Source organism: Colossoma macropomum, unplaced genomic scaffold (genome assembly GCF_904425465.1).
Source record: "Colossoma macropomum unplaced genomic scaffold, Colossoma_macropomum, whole genome shotgun sequence".
NCBI classification, from domain to species: Eukaryota; Metazoa; Chordata; class Actinopteri; order Characiformes; family Serrasalmidae; genus Colossoma; species Colossoma macropomum.
Genome location: NW_023494807.1, coordinates 23,159,897 through 23,176,366, shown reverse-complemented (window position 1 = coordinate 23,176,366; position 16,470 = coordinate 23,159,897). Strand labels below are relative to the sequence as shown.

The following is a 16,470-nucleotide window of genomic DNA, read 5'->3' as shown; positions in this document are numbered from 1 at the left end:
ATTTGGGTGGTGGGTCATTCTCAGCACTACAGTGACACTGACTTGGTGACGTGACACAATTTATTGAACTTAATACATTTTCAGGTAAAAAAATAACTTCCATATTCCACAGAAAAAGAATTTATATTCTGTCAGCTAGATAAATTCACATAAATCATGGACATGTGAACAAGATGTAAACCAGGTGTCAACTTACTGGAACCACAAACCCCTCGTTGGGTTGGCTTTTACATTATTCAGTTTTTTCCTGAGGTCCACTTTTGACCAAAAAATAAATAAACAAATAAAAAATCTGCTCAGTCACTCCTTATTACTTCAGTGTCAAGGGGTGGGGTTAAACTGCTATAAGCCAAACAGGTATCTATACAGCCCTGGTCAAATAACCAGTTTTGTTCATTTTCTAAGTGAAAATAAGTTAAGGCATCCTCTACAATGAACAAAGTTAAATATGACAGTATTCTGCAAATTTTAGAGCACAATTTTATTTATATGCTGAATTTAACATATTTGATAAGCTTTTGTAATGGTGTCATTTTATGATTTTTTTCCCCAATATGGTAAATTCAGCAAATAAACAGTAACTGTGCATTAAAAAGTGCAGACGTGTGTTCTCTGTAGAGATGTTAACTTATTTTCACTTAGAAAATCAGCAAAACATGATTTTTTTACACACTACTGTATGAAAATGTACTGTTTTTTCATGACATCACAAAAATAATGAATTGAAAATGTTTTAATCTTTTTTTTTCTGCTTAATATCCATATAAGGATTGGGGCCTGAATGGTACATTTTAAAACTTAATATGTAACTATGTCTGCATATTAAATACAACTCTACTATTTCATAAAAAAGTGTAGAAAATTCAGTTGCCTATAAAATGATGTCCTTTCACTGAGCAACCTTCAGGACCCGGGGAAGTTGCCTGCCTTGCCCGTACTGTAGTTATGACTCTGACTAGCAGTGTTATGATGGTCCCTGTGAGCTCTTACCTTGGGTCCAACAGGCCCTGTTTCTCCTGGAAATCCTTTGATGCCCTGAAAAACACACAGACCACCATAACATCAAGTTCTCACTACAGCTTAGAGCAAACACAAACACAATCAGATGCAAAACACTAAAACAACAGCGAACGTCTTTATGTTTTCTGACTATGAAAAGGTTTCTGGGTGTTCAGTGTTTCCTCCCAGGCTTGTTATTTGTTTCATCTACTGGAGCACTCCCTCATTAGAACGGTAATTGCACACGAGGGACGCATGATTAAAGATCGAGGAGAGAGGGAGAAAATTTTAAGCACCACATTAGCTGTTCAAGCTGCGTTACCTTCAAAAAGCTCCCCCACCCTAACAGTGTTAGGAACACTCGATTGCTAAAGATTTTTCTTTCAAATGAACCAGCTTTGTTTATCATAAACAGGAAGCACCACCCAAGTGAATGAGTGCAGGAGTCTTCAACAATCAAGTAGAAAATTTCCTCAGTCCAGTATTTCTGTTAGCTGGTGCCGGATCCAAATGAGGAGGGTGTGTATGTGCATGTTGGTGGGTGGGAGCTGGGCATGTACACAGTTGTATATTGTGGTGTCGGTGTAGCAGAAGACGCAGAAAACATAGTGTATCAATCGAATGGTCTTATATTTTCAACAGGCAGCAAGAAATGCCGAGACCAGCACTAGACCAACACGAAACCCAGGGAGAGGTAATGCAAGACGACACAACATCCATGGTGGGTGGACATTTCAACACACTGTAAATCAATTCTCCTCGTTTCACAAGTACTCCAAACAACACAACTACACTAATAACAACAACAACAGCAACATCAGTATCTTTCCAAACATGGGAGCATGGAGCCCCTCAAAAGCCGCTTTGCATAGCCACAGCTCCCAAGTTCTGTAGCACGGCCTGTGACAGACGACACAATATCACTGTATAAGCAATATGCTGTTTGCTAATCATTATGGCAACATTTGCAATACTGATATTGCAGAAGACAAATAATGCAAAGGAGTCTTACCAAACATCTTATTGCAGCACTTCCCCTACAAAGGAAATCTGAAGTTTTGCGTCATTCTGTAGTCAGTGTCATGCCCGTATTAGGAACTCTGGGTTTAAGCAGATTTCTCTATGACTACAAGGCTGTTAGCAGTCAAAATACAAACAATGCTTCTTACATGCTACAAGCAAGCCAGCAGTCCTGTTTACTGAAAGGACACAATAGTCGTATTTAGGCTCCTGAAAACCTCATAATTCGGAGGATCTGAAAACGTTCAGAGGAAAACTGTCCTGATTTCCTAATATGGGCATGATGCTGAGTACAGAATGATGACACAACGGGGCACCCAGGCAAGCGCATGTGCCGTCCAGCTTGGACGAGATTCAGACATTAGGTCTGTGCTCACATTACCAGACAGAAGTGGCTCTAATCTGATTTTTTTGCATTAATGTGAGTTTTGCAGAGCTGTGTGAACATACAAGTCAGATCCACTTCATATGTGATTTCATACCGGATACATTTCTGATTCATGGCCACACGACTTTAATGAGAGTGCTCAGATTGGAATTTGTGTTGTTTTTTTTCACTGTGCATGCGCCATCATTCAGCGTTAACGTGGCGGCAGTGCCTAACCTGAACTCAGTGCAAGTAATCAGTGCAAAAGCAATGGATCTGACTGTTTTTTGTCTTTGTCTTACACAAATAATAAACAGAAGAGAGCTGTTTTTGCAGTTGTCTCTGCCTTGTTCCACTGGATTAGCTTGTTGTTTTCGTGGTTCATTCATGTGACATTATTGATTAGGACTCATGCATGCTGGTTGTTTCAGGACGCATGTTTGTTCACATTAATGACAGATTTAAGTCATTTACCAACACGAATGTATCTGGCATGTACTGCAGGAACATTTGCTTCCTAGCATTCAGGGTTCTCTGTGTTATACAGATGAAAAAGATGGTTCTTCTTTAGAAAAGCCAATGGTTCTATTAGACCCATGAGTTCTACATAGAACCATCTGCATGCTAAATGGTGAAATAGTTTTTCAGATTGACAGAGAATGTGTTGTACATTGTTTTATATAGAACCTTTTTGAAAATAGTTCTATGTAGGACCAAAAAGGGTTCTGCTATTGTTATGATGTCAAGCTTGTATAAATAGAAGAACCCTTTTCGGTATCATATAGAACCATTTTCAAAAGTGTCCTATATAGTGCCATATACAACTTCATCAATCTGAAGACTCATTACACCTTGTAGAACCATTTAGCATGAAAATGGTACTATAGAGTACTCATGGTTCAAAATAGAACCATTGCCTTTACTAAAGAACCCTTGAAGAACAATCTTTTTTAAGTGTGTAGCGAAAATTGAATACCCAATCTAACCCAACCCAAATGTAAACATGCACTAAACTCAGATACCAAATCTTGCACAGATCCGCTCATTGATACAACAGTGTGATATTGCAGTGCGTAGCAGAGACGAGCTGGCTTGTGCCAGAGGAGCAGCTTCTAACTTATCTCTAGTCTTCTAGTGTCCAAACCACGGTAGACTTATCAGAGAATTTCTTGATACCTCTGCTGAGTTACCCCTCAATAGGACATCATAAAACACATGAAACTGAAGCATCTTTGTCCTTTTATTAACAAGGAAACCTAAGAGAGCTCCCTCTTCTGGAGGTTCACAGAAAAATTCCTACCTTTCTTCCAGCTAAGCAATAATTAAATGCAACACTATTATTCATACATTTGAAAGACCAAACATTATTTAGGTTTGGTTTAAGGTGCTATTAACAGCATTCTTATATTATTTTCTATACTGTAGTAAAAGATGAATTCTTCTTATATAACTTAACTGTCTATAAATTAACTTATTAATGTCAATAGTGGATCTTGAAAATAAATGTGTAGGAAAAAAAAAAAAAACTCTAGCATTGGATTGTGTTCCATGAACATGTTGACAAGTCCCAGATGTTCCACATTCACGAGATCTAATAAACATGAGTAATTTTGGTCAAACTAATGCAGGCCAGTGTTTAACCATCACAGAATTGTCACATCAAGAATTATATAGCAAAGCATGCTGCAGTATGCAGAAAACTGCAATATGTTACTTTGCCTATGACTTCAACTTCTTTTGGCTAAGCAGTGAAAGAGTCGTGGTTGAGAGAAAGGGGGCACAGATGGACTTGGTGGCCTGAGGTGGGCGAGGTAGGGCACATTTATTGACATTTCAGAATTAGCTTCTAGAAATATCTGTCTTCACCTGCTGAGATTTGTTTTGGCCCAGTAAAGGTCCACATGCAAAAGGGATAGAATGTCCAGAGGTTCACCACAGCAGAGTCTGTATTAACCACCAGATTAATCACAAAGACATACTTAAAATAGTGCCCAGAAGCACGACACAAAGCAGTCATCTAGGCATCTACCTAAAAGATTCCATATAGGCTAACAGCTTTCAACGAGAAGCAAAAATCTCTCTCCAGCCAACAGCTCTCCGCAAGAGCCTGCTGCCAGAATGAATAAACGTTGAACGCAGCTAAGAGGACTTAACCCTAAAACTGCAAGGGCACTTCAGCTCCTTACTCTCATGACTATATAACGTATATAGCTCACATACTATTTTCAATTTATTCGTAGTACTTACTGTATAATAAGATCAACAGCTGAATAAGACGTCTGCGGTGTAAAAGGGAATTCCACTGAAATTCTTGAACAATAAAATGGTTAAGACGTAAGCCATTCAGTGTGGTTTGATGTGCAATGTGCTGTTCTAGAGAAGCTTTGTCAGCATGTGGTGGTGATGAGAAACAGACATCTGAAGAGATTAATGCCTCTAAAAGCTAACTTACAGAAAATTATTACTCGAAATGGATATGAATACACTGCCTGACGCCTGAGACATTTTTAATGATAGTTTAGAGATTCGATTTTGGCATAAACTGTATTTTTTTTTTTTTTTAAATCTGTTCTCAGAGAGGTACATGCAGACCTTTGTAAAGCAAATTGCCATTCCTATTACTAACATTGTAAAGAAGCCGTTAAGTTTCTCTACAAAGCACAATTTCACATCAAACAACTCCAAATGACTTTGTTTACACCTTAAGTTCACTGCTACCTTAAATTCATTGCTACCTTAAATCTACTGCCACCTTAAATTCACTGCAACCTAAATCCCCTGCTACCTCTGTTGATACCTTAAATACACTGCTGCCTTAAAACCACTGCTCACTTAATGCTGATACCTTAAATCTAATGCAAATTCATTGCTACCTATACCTTAAATTCACTGTCACCTTAAATTTACTGATATCTTAAATCCACTGCCACCCTAAATTTCCTGATAACTTAAATTCACTACCAGCTTAAATTCTTTCCTCTCTAAATCTACTGCCACCTTAAAATCGCTGCCACTTTAAATGTACTGCCACTTTAAATTCAGTGCAACTGTATGTTTACAATGATGGATTCTTTTTCGAAAACTCCTTCCTTACTCCCCTGTAAGGAATTACTAAACTCTCTTATCTAGCAGGTACACTCTTAAAAAAGATGATTCTTTAAGAGTTCTTTAGTAAAAGGGAATGGTTCTATATAAAACCAAGAGTTCTATATAGAACAATTTTATGGGTATGGTTCTTTGCATGATGAAATGGTTCCTCAAATGTGTTGCATATTCTATGTATTCTACATAGAATGTTTTTTAAAAATGGTTCTATACAGCACCAAAAAGGATTCTTGTATTATTACGATGTAAAATTCGTAACAATAGCAGAACCCTTTTTGGTGCCATATAGAACTATATACAACACATTCTCCATCAATCTGAAGAACTATTTCACCATGCAAAGTACCATTTAAGCCTGAAATGATTCTATACAGAACACATGGTTTTAAATAGAACCATTCCCTTTACTAAAGAACCCTTTCAGAACCATTTTTAAGAGTGTAGGCCTAAGTAACTAAAACCCAACAGGTGAACTCTAGATTAGTATTGACAGGCATCAGATGGATGACTTTCATCGCTGGACTTCTCAAGTGACATATCTAACTCACTAAATAATTAGGAGAGACTGGATCATTGTACTTCACTATTAAGTCTTATGATCGGTAACTGAATAATAAGCCATCAGTATAAGGGCTCAACACTTTATATTCATAGTGAAACCACACCTGATTGTAAATAGGAGGTTCGCGAATGCAAATCTCGCTGACATATGCCTTTTTTGCAAATTTCCTTTCATGTTTTTTTCATCTTGCTTTAAAAGGTGCTAACTTCTATGATAAACAAGTGAGGTTAGGTCTTGCTCTCTGATGCAAGCTGATTTTGGCTTGGGTCACCTCAGCCAGCTGTGTTGTTAATGTCATTAATCTGTTTAAAATCTTGCGGATCATCTTGCGTATTTATGTGGTAACCGTAGAGGTTGCTGAAAGCTGATTAATAGCATGTGACCTGAGTTTGTCATGAGGTCTAAAGGCACTCAGTTTCCTCATGTGTCTGCAGAAGTACTGCTCTGCCACCAAGCTGTCCATTCTGGGAGACAGTAAACACTGTGGCCACACTGTCTCCATATTTGGAGTGGAATAATGTCAAACAGAGGAACTACAGCAACTTAAAAGACTTTAATGATGCTCACATGGCTTCAGGCATGGTTCTAATGTATGTTGTTCTGAAATGAAAATAGTAATAAGGACTTTGGAGAAAAAGGGATAAAAAGAAAACGATAGCCTGGTTGATGAGATGGTAATGATGATGACAATAATGATGATTGCTATTACTGGCCTAAGTTGTTAAGAAGAAAAATAACCGAAGCATCAACTTACTGGAATCCCGTTCTGTCCATCTGCTCCAGGAAAACCAGCATCCCCTTTTTCACCCTGTGGTAAAAAACATAAACTTTCTATAAAAAAATCAAATCCATGACTTATTGATCTTCATACAGGGACAAAGGGAACATAGACCAAACAACCTGATTTCAACATCTTGTTGAAGGAGGAACAGAAAATGCTGAGCATTTGGTTGACTAAGACAGACAGTAGTCATATTGGCTAATACTGTTAGCCACAACAGACGGAAATTCCAGATTTTGCAAAATATCTGCATTATTTACTTGTTAAGACATAAACAAAGCCATTCAGAGAGGTCTGATGTGAAATGCCCTGTTCTAGAGAAACCTACCTAGTCAGAATTGCTCACAGTGGTGGTGACGGAAACCAGACATTGGAAGAGTTTAATGCCTTAAAAAGCTACATCATAGAAAGGTATTAAATTGAAGCTACATGTAGTCACTAGATGGTACTGGCTTTGGATAGTAAATAAACTAGATATTGCAAACCCTGGATCCTATCACCACCGCTATAAAAAAAATCAAATTCAGCAAGTTTGCCCACAGTGAGCCATTTCACATGAAAACGGTCTGAATCACTCTGTTTACATTTCAACAACTGAATTCTGCAGAAATTGTAAGAAATTGGTGGAATTTCTGTTCTATATACTACAAATATACTACTTAAAGATATGATACCAGTTAGCATTACACAAATGACTACATGCAAATTGGCCTCACATGCTAATTATCTGCCTCACTGCTAGCTGTGTTAGCATATTTGCTTAAGCAGTTTCTTTTAATATTCCTTTTGGGTTTCAGGGAGGGTCATTTTGTGTCTTTTTACCACCAGAGTAAAATGATGAAGTGCTGTCTACAACAAACCACTAGTATTCATGAGATTCTTTGGAGTTCTAGCTGTCTCTCTTTTTTTCAGTTCTCCTTTGCAGCAAATACATTCTCAAAATACCTTAAGAAGCTTATGCATATACAACGCCATTCCCAAAAAAGTTGGAACACTGTGCAAAATGTAAATAAAAATAGAATGTAATGATGTGCTAATCATTTAAACACTATATTTAATTGAAAACAGTACAAAGACAACATATCAAACGTTGAAACTGAAAATATTTTATGTTTGTTTTTTTATGTTTGTTTTTTGAAAAATATATGCCCATTTTGAATTTGATGGCAGCAACACATTTCAAAAAAGTTTGGACAGGAGCATATTTACCACTGTGTTTCATCACCTCTTCTTTTAACAACACTAAGTCTAAGTGTTTGGGAACTATGAAGACCAACTGCTATATTTGAAAGTGAGATTCTTGATATAGGATTTCAGCTGCTCAGCAGTGTGGGGTCTCCTTTGTCATATTTTTCATTTCATAATGCGACAAATGTTTTCAATGGGTGACAAGTCTGGACTGCAGGCAGGTCAGTTTAGCACCTGGACTCTTCTACTATGGAGCCATGCTGTTGTAATATGTGCAGAATGTGGTTTGGCATTGTCTTGCTGAAATAAGCAAGGCCTTCCCTAAAAAAGATGACGTCTGGATGGCAGCATGTGTCGCTCCGAAAACTGTATATATATCGTTCAGCATTAATAGTGCCTTCACAGATGTGCTGATGGGATGCCATCCCATCCTCTTTAGCCCAGAAGACAGGACATGATTTCCAAAAAGAATTTCAAATTTTGATTCATTGGACTACAGGACACTTTTCCACTTTGCCTCAGTCCTTCTTATGTGAGTTCGGGCCCAGAGAACGCGACAGCTTTTCTGGATCCTGTTAATATATGGTCCCTTCTTTGCATAGTAGAGTCTTAACTTGCATTTGTGGATGCAGCAACAAACTGTTTTCATAGACAGTGGTTTTCAGAAGTGTTCTTGAGCCCATGCAGTTATTTCCAGTACAGAACTGTGTCTGTTTTTAATGAAATGCTGCCTGAGGGACCGAAGATTATGGCTATCCAATACTGGTTTTTGGCCTTGTCCCTTGCATACAGGGATTTGGTGAACTCATCTTTACTTCTGAAAGACTCAGCCTCTCTGTGATGCTCTTTTTATACCCAATCATGTTACTGACCTGGTGCCAATGAACTAAATAATGCTCCACCAGGTGTTTTATACACAACTTTATCAGTCTTGTTGCCCCTTTTGCAAAACTTTTTTGAAATATTGTTGTTGCTGGCATCAAATTCAAAATAGTTATATATTATAAAAAACAGTAAAATTTCTATTTCAACATTTGATATGTTGTACTATTTTCAATTAAAAATAGAGTTTGCACATCATTACATTCTGTTTTTATTTACATTTTGCACAGTGTCCTAACAGTTTTGGAAATAGGGTTGTTTTATGACACAATGGAAGCACAATTACATTTAACATCATAACTCAAGCATACACAGTTATTTGTGTTTTTACGTGACTTCCCCAACCAAACGGGCACTGACTCGATGTGTTAGTTTCGATTAAATGTGCAAGGTACAACTTGCAAAAATCTTGATCTGTTATGATAAGCGGGTCTGGAAGCATCTAAGAACTAAAACACATGCCATCAGCAACCACACACACTCACCACAGATGACATGTGTCACCTTCAGCAATAAACAAAAGAGTGGGCCCTTCTTGAGGTTTGCCACTTGCCTGTGTGCTGTTTGAAGTGCCAAACCTGGCTTCAACTTCTGACAAGCACCCAAGCGTTTAACCCTGTCATTTGGAAAATAAGAAGGTGGTAGCGACTCTTAAAAGTAGGCGGTAATAGTTGTAAATATTAAGGAAGACACATTTTCAACTGTGATCTGAGAAGTCTGACCACAGCGCAGTGTGAGAGCTGATGAGAACTGAGACTTTGTCTCTTTAAAAAAAAAAAAAGATTTATAGTAATATTACAGGCTTTCTACGAGCATATTATAGTAAATTTAGACAATTATTTTAGTCTATTACAAGACAAATACAGACTACTATAAAGATGTATTTCAGGAATATGAGTTCAAAGCTTTCTAGAATATTATTGAAGCACTATACGGCACTATAGAAATTCTGCAGTTCATTTTTTTTTTTCTATGTTTTTTTAAATTTTCTTCCCATTCTAGTTATTGCCAATTTTACCCACTAGCTAGGTCTTCCTTATTATGTGATACTTCCAAGCTGGGAGGGTGAAGGCTAGCGCATGCTTTCTCTGAGACACAAAAAGTGAAATTATCATTAGATAGCTCAACGTGCTTGGAGAAGAAATGCTGTTACTGTAACAGATGTCTGTATTGGCTGGTATCACACTGAGTGATTGAGAGAGAGGAAAGACCCAGAAAGAGTGAGGCGAATTATGCTGCGTTGGGCTCCCAGGCATAGGTGGCTGTAGAATCGTTCCCAAGGTGCTTTATTTGCTTACAGAAATGTCCAAGCAGCTCTGAGTTCCAATGGCCCTATGTTTCCTTGAAAGATCTTCAGTAAAGTCCTTCCATATTCTGGGGACATAAGACCCTATGAACATAGGATTCTGGGAACATAGGCCCTGGGAGCATTGGGCCCTGGGAACACAGGCCCTGGGAGCAAAAGATCTTGGAAACATTGGGCCCTGGGAACATAGGTACGCTCCTGACTGTGACCCTACTCTGGAGCCCCAGAAATCTTATAGTTTCTTATACTACTACTACTGTTTTTTTTGTTTTTTGTTTTTATTTTTTGCCTCGTAAGGGTCAAAATCAGGTTGAGCTAACAGAAATGGCAGCAGAAAACACTGGGTTAGATTGAAAAATCAGTTAAGAAAGATCAGATCATGAAATATCAGATTTGCTTGTTCCATATTATAACATAAAGTGAAGTAGATCATGTGATAACAACAGCTGCCACATATACCCAAACCTTAAGAACAACCAGACATAACAGGGTACTTTACTAGAATTATTGTGTATTTCTTCCTGCAGTTATTTTTACATGGCATTTTTTTTATCAAGTATTTTTAATCTTAAGTGAAGTGCTTCAATTAAAAAATTGTATCAGTATCAGGCAGGTTTCAGTACTTGAAGTTTCAGTATTGGTCTCAGTATCTAAAAGACCGGAGTGGTATTGTGCAAGTGCTATGTGCTAATGAACTAAACTGGCCAAATAAAACTAGGCTACTGACCATAATCTCAGCAATGACAATCTTAACATTTTTTCCTTGCTCAGTCAGGATGTTCATAGAAGTCTAACCCTGGCTTTTTGTCCTCTTCCAAGCCCATCTGGAGGCTCAAATATACTATGTTTTCCTGTGAGAAGATATGGATCTGACGGAGCTATAAAAACATACACACTCAAATTAAGCAGGATATAATTAGGTAAAAGCTAAACTTGGAAAGTTGCCACTTAGGTTGCATTTTTACATACTGTAAATGAAAGAAAAATGTTGCTTGAGAAATTACATGTACAAGGGTAGCATGCACACATTCTAATTGGAAAGCTAGTATGAACTTTCAGGCAGCCTGTTATTAAGATCTAAAATATGCTACGCCCAAAAGAGATATCTAGAGAGAGAGAGATTCTACATTTTTACTCTTTTCCCAAATGCCAAATTACAAGTCACATTTATGCTAAAACCTTGGGGAAGGTTTCTAGAGGACCCTCCTTAGGCGGCCTGTGGTCACCTATTATATATATTCCAAAATAGCGTGGGTATTTCTGGTTACATGTGCATGCAATGTGCTACAGTCCCACATGAGGAGTAAATACATACATATACCTGATAAAAATTCAATTACAGACCATGGGTGATTCTGAGAAATTACATGTAGGCATGCAGGGGCGTGCAATACAAGTGTTGGCTGCATAGCCAAGGGCCAAATAATATATACTGTACATGTTGATGTAAATAAACCAATTCTGAATATAGTAAAAGGCCTGCATACACTCTCAATCCTATACACTCTCCTGCATACACTCTCACTCTTAGCAAAAAGGATTTAATATAGCACCAAAAAGGTCCTGTGAAGGCTTTTGGATGCTGTATATTCTTTAAAGAACCATATACAACAGGTCAAGAACCATTTAACAATGCAAAGAACCATTTATGTATTCAAATGGTTCTATGGATTCCATCATCACCTATAAAAAAGCCAATTCAAGGGTTCTTTAGTAAAAGCAGGGGTCATATATAGAACTTTGAAGACTCAAAGAACCATTTGAATACATAAACAGTTCTTTGCATTGTTAAATGGTTCTTCTCTATGATGGAAAACCTGTTCTATGTGGTTCCTTAAAGAATATACAGCATCCAAAAGCCTTTACAGAACCTTTTTGGTACTATATTGAATCCTTTTTGCTAAGAGTGAGAGTGTATGCAGGCCTGTTACTACAAGGAGTTGTTCTTTAATAATGACATGTGTCACCTTTTCCCAGCGCATCCCTCACTGGTCATGTCCATCACTGCTACAGACAGTGTTATCTAACCCTCTTTCATTGCCGCAAAAACGCTGCAAGCATATCATGGCCTTAAGCCTTTGATAATGCAGAGACCTCACACAAAGCATATAGTATTCCTAAAGCAGAACAACAATAATTGCAGCCTATACCCTGCCTTCCCTCTAAAATCATTTCCACGAGCGGACTCCAGGGCACCAATTACGCTGTTTTATGAGACTGCACCGTAGTTTTAGTCTTACAGCTATTTTGAGGGGAATTTTTTAAGCGAAGATGAAGTCCATTGCATTTTACTGTATGTTAGCACTCCTTCTATTTAAAGGAATTTGGTGTTTTTCAACCTAATCTCTATTTGCCAGATTTGTATCGTTCAGTCTACACACATTTAACACTGTCAACTGAAAAAGGAACAGAAAACTCTTTGACTCAAAATACACTTAAAATAGACACCAATGGGCCGTTCCTTCAGCAGCTGCCCACTGGCTTCTATTATAAGTGAGTTTCGAGTCAATGGGTTTCTGTTCTTTTAACAAGTACCAGGAAAACATGTTTGTCTGTGGTAATCTATCGTACTCTCCTGATGTATCAGATAGAGATTAGTTTGTGAAAACACAAACCTTTGACATGTCAATGGGTCCAGTAACGTATGGGCACAGGACCAGCAGGGCGGTTGGTTTTACAGCCATGCCGCACATGCTCCCAAACCCTGTGATTACAGAGCTTTTCCAGCAGGACGGCTGTGCCGGCTGTACCGTGGCAAACCCACCCCGATCAGGCTTTTATCCACTGGGCCACATCAAACCACGCCTCGGTTAGCTAATCACCCACTGTAGCCAGCATTCTGGGGACGGGGAGCCAGGGGGGGCGCGACCTGGGCTTTCTGATCTCGGGGTGGAGGCCAAAATGGGAGGATGCTTGGAGAGGGTGGAGAATACTCCAATAAGACTGATGTGGACAGAAAAGAACATTATCCTACCCAAACCTGTCCCTAGTAGTTTACTTTTTACTCTACATCTCACAGCACCAAAGAAAAGACTATTACTTTAACATTCTCCTTGAAAATTCTACATAATTACATAGCACAGGTCAATGTTCACCAAGAGAAACATCATTATAAGCTTAATAATAGTTTGGAACCAGCCAAAACCTGTTTGGTGTCTGAAGTTTACTTTTAGAGCTTCAAGGCTAATGTAGCCAGCAGGTAATGGAGGTTTATACCTGCAAAAATTAGTACTGTGAAAACTACATGTACACTTGCCTCAAAACTCAAGTGAAGTAATCTCAAATAGACAGTATGACAGCATTATCTATTAAAATGGACAAAAGTACAGACAAAATTCAGATTTTAAGATTGCTGCTGTTTTTAGCTATGCTATGACTTCTGTCCATGTTTACAGATGTCAGTATGCCATACAGTGTCAGAAACCACAAAAACAAGTCTGTTTGAGATTACTTACCAACTCAAAGTGGTTTGAAGCAAGTGTGTGATGGTTTAGGCATACAGTAAGCATGGTGCTAATTGTTGGGGTAAACTTTCATTTCTTGTTAGCTAGCATCTTGGCTCACTGACTACATTTAAGGCAGTGAGTCTGAACTGACGCTTCACCCATTTTCCATTTTGCCTGAGAGTGTATGTTGGCTAAAATAGACCAGTCATTTAGACAAGTCAAGGAACTCAGGAAAAATATATAATGTTTAGATAACCATTTCTAATTAGGTGAACTTAAAATATACAGTCCAAAAATATGCTTTAGCTCACGGTACGTCTGTATGGAGAGCTTTGTTCTGTAGCCACCAATTAGTACTTCTGGAAATGCAGTCAAGATAATTTGTAGCTGCTAGTTTCCTTTCGTTGTTAGCATGTTGAAGGGGAATTCCACCATTTTTTTAAACCTTCTGCAAAGCTTAGTCGTCGAGATGTTAACAAAGTCATTCAGAGTGGTTTATTTTGTATTGTTTTATTGTAGAAAAAGTTACTGACTTGGATTTCTTTACAGTGGTGGTGATAGGAACCAGGAGTTTCAATGTTTGCAGTGCAACTTTAATGATTTTATTTACTGTCCAAAACAACCAGTGAATCTACCTGTGTTTTCTGAGCATATGAATGTAACAGTGATGATGGAAAAATATATGATTTATTTTGAGGACTTTTATGTCTCACAGAGTTTCTCTCCGCCGTGAATGTATAAAAAGTGATATGTCTAAAGCCAAAAGACTGTTGCAAAACTATCATGAAACAATGTCTTAGACATCAGCGGTGTCTTCATAACCATTTCTTGTAAAGTTTTCTGTGAGGGAGCTTTTACAGGCAATAAACTCTTCAGACGTCTGGTTCCTATCAGAACTGCTGTGAACCACTCTAAATGACTCTGTTTACATCTCAACGATTGACCTATACAGACATTTTGAAAAGTCAGTGGAGTTCCTCTTTAAGCTAGGTCAAGCTATTCCTTGAAATAAGAATTGCATCAGTTTTGTAAAAAAATCTGCCTAATTGTTTTGCAATAATTTTGGATAAGCCTTTGCATTAAAACAATATTTTAGACCCATTCCTGGTGGAGAGTACAAGCAGGGTGTTGTAAGGTAAAATAGTTCCCACAGAAAGAAGACCTGTGTAGGTTCATTTGTGGTTTGAAGTAGTAAATAAAATAGCAATGGATGTGTTACCTCTGGTTCACAATCACCACTACTGTAAAGAAATCTGAGTAGGTAAGTTTCTCTTTTTGCACAATTTGATATCAAAATATACTCAATGACTTTGTTTATGTATCAAGAATTGAATTATGCATGAAATTTTGAAAAATTCCTCATTAAGAGAGTCAATTAGTCAAGCACTGGATTTAAACAGCATCTCTAAATGTCACATCTTCCAAACAGACCTGCATCCAATTATCAGAAATGAGCAAACGCTGAACTCTGCCAAGAGGTTTTATCAAAGCTGTTTGCTGGTAAGTGTGCATAGCTTAATGGGGCAGTAAATGGAAGAATGTCACTAACTGTAAGTGCACAGGAGGGAGGGTGTCAAGGAGAGAGAGAGAGAGAGTGTTTCTCCCCCCTGGGCAGTAGCCAACACAGATGCTGGGACAGATGCAGAGGGCTCAAAATAGGTTTGGGTGAAAGACGCCCAAGTGCTCCTAGTGATGATGGAAAAGCCTCAGTTAAAGAAACAAACTGTGAACACACTACCCCTCTACTCACACTCTACTGAGTGAAAGGTCAGACTGTAGCAAATCAAGCTAATTTTCTTAGTTATTACGCAATGCATAAAATTACACTCAAATTCACTCTGCAAGAAATGCTAATAGGGGTGGCAATGTGGCGATATCTTATCATTATTGTGCCACAATACACTTTTTTGAGTATATCTTGGGTATGACCAAAACATTCGTAACGCCAGTACTTCTACAATCATAAAAAAGACAGAATTTAGATAATTTATAGAAAGACTGTAAACGACAACAGCAACAAAAACAACAACAACAGCAACCAGTGTACAGTAGCTACATAAATTATTAGGGGGTGCACTGATGTAGGAATTGTCTGCTGATTGATGCAGGCTTCCAATATTTTTCACACATATATCTGTCAACGCTGATGCAAATATATACACATTCATAAAATGTAAAAATCGGGACTATATCTACCCGGATTAACACTATGGAGACATATAAGTTTTATTTGTAGAGGGTTAAAAACACAGCAAAATGAATAAAATAGAGACATTTAAGCACAGTAACCCAGCGGCGCTTAAACAATCTGCTATTCAGGAATACAATAAATTAATCAAATATCGATTTGAAATAATCGTTTACATAAGTGATCACCTGTTGCTGATCATTTATGTAAACTATTACATGCAGATACTGATATGATGCAAATATGATCATACATCTCTATAAATTAGTAATATAGTAGCAGATTAGATGTCAGTCTATCATGACATTATCTACCAATTGTTTGATTTTTTTCCTTAAAAATGAATTGTACTTTGTATTTTGAGTATGTATTGTATTGTTTTTTCATAGCCTTTTGTAAACTGTTTTACTGGTGCATTTCATCCATTGTTCTCACAATTCAAATCAAAACACTGTGGTGCTAGAGGTGGCACAATACCACTTTTTCTTTTGTGATACTGACTTCCAATACTGAAATTGTGAATATCTGCCGATACTGATTCCTATCTGACAAAAAAAAATAAATAAAATAAAAAAAGCTTTCAAATGAGCTATTTTTAATTGAAACTCATTTTAATATGTGCACCT

General features: G+C 37.7%; 1 protein-coding gene across 2 annotated transcripts in view; it reads right to left on the bottom strand.

The window, feature by feature from the left end:
• The window catches only part of si:ch211-106n13.3 (vWFA and Collagen domain-containing protein), a 48,654-nt gene that overhangs the window by 19,183 nt on the left and 13,001 nt on the right, over positions 1-16,470 (bottom strand). For both annotated transcript variants that reach the window (XM_036556219.1, XM_036556220.1), the window contains 2 exons: positions 6,808-6,861; positions 991-1,035 (listed from right to left, as the gene is read on the bottom strand). In XM_036556219.1, coding sequence (XP_036412112.1) covers positions 991-1,035; positions 6,808-6,861 — 99 coding nt within the window. The remainder of the gene's footprint in view (positions 1-990; positions 1,036-6,807; positions 6,862-16,470) is intronic.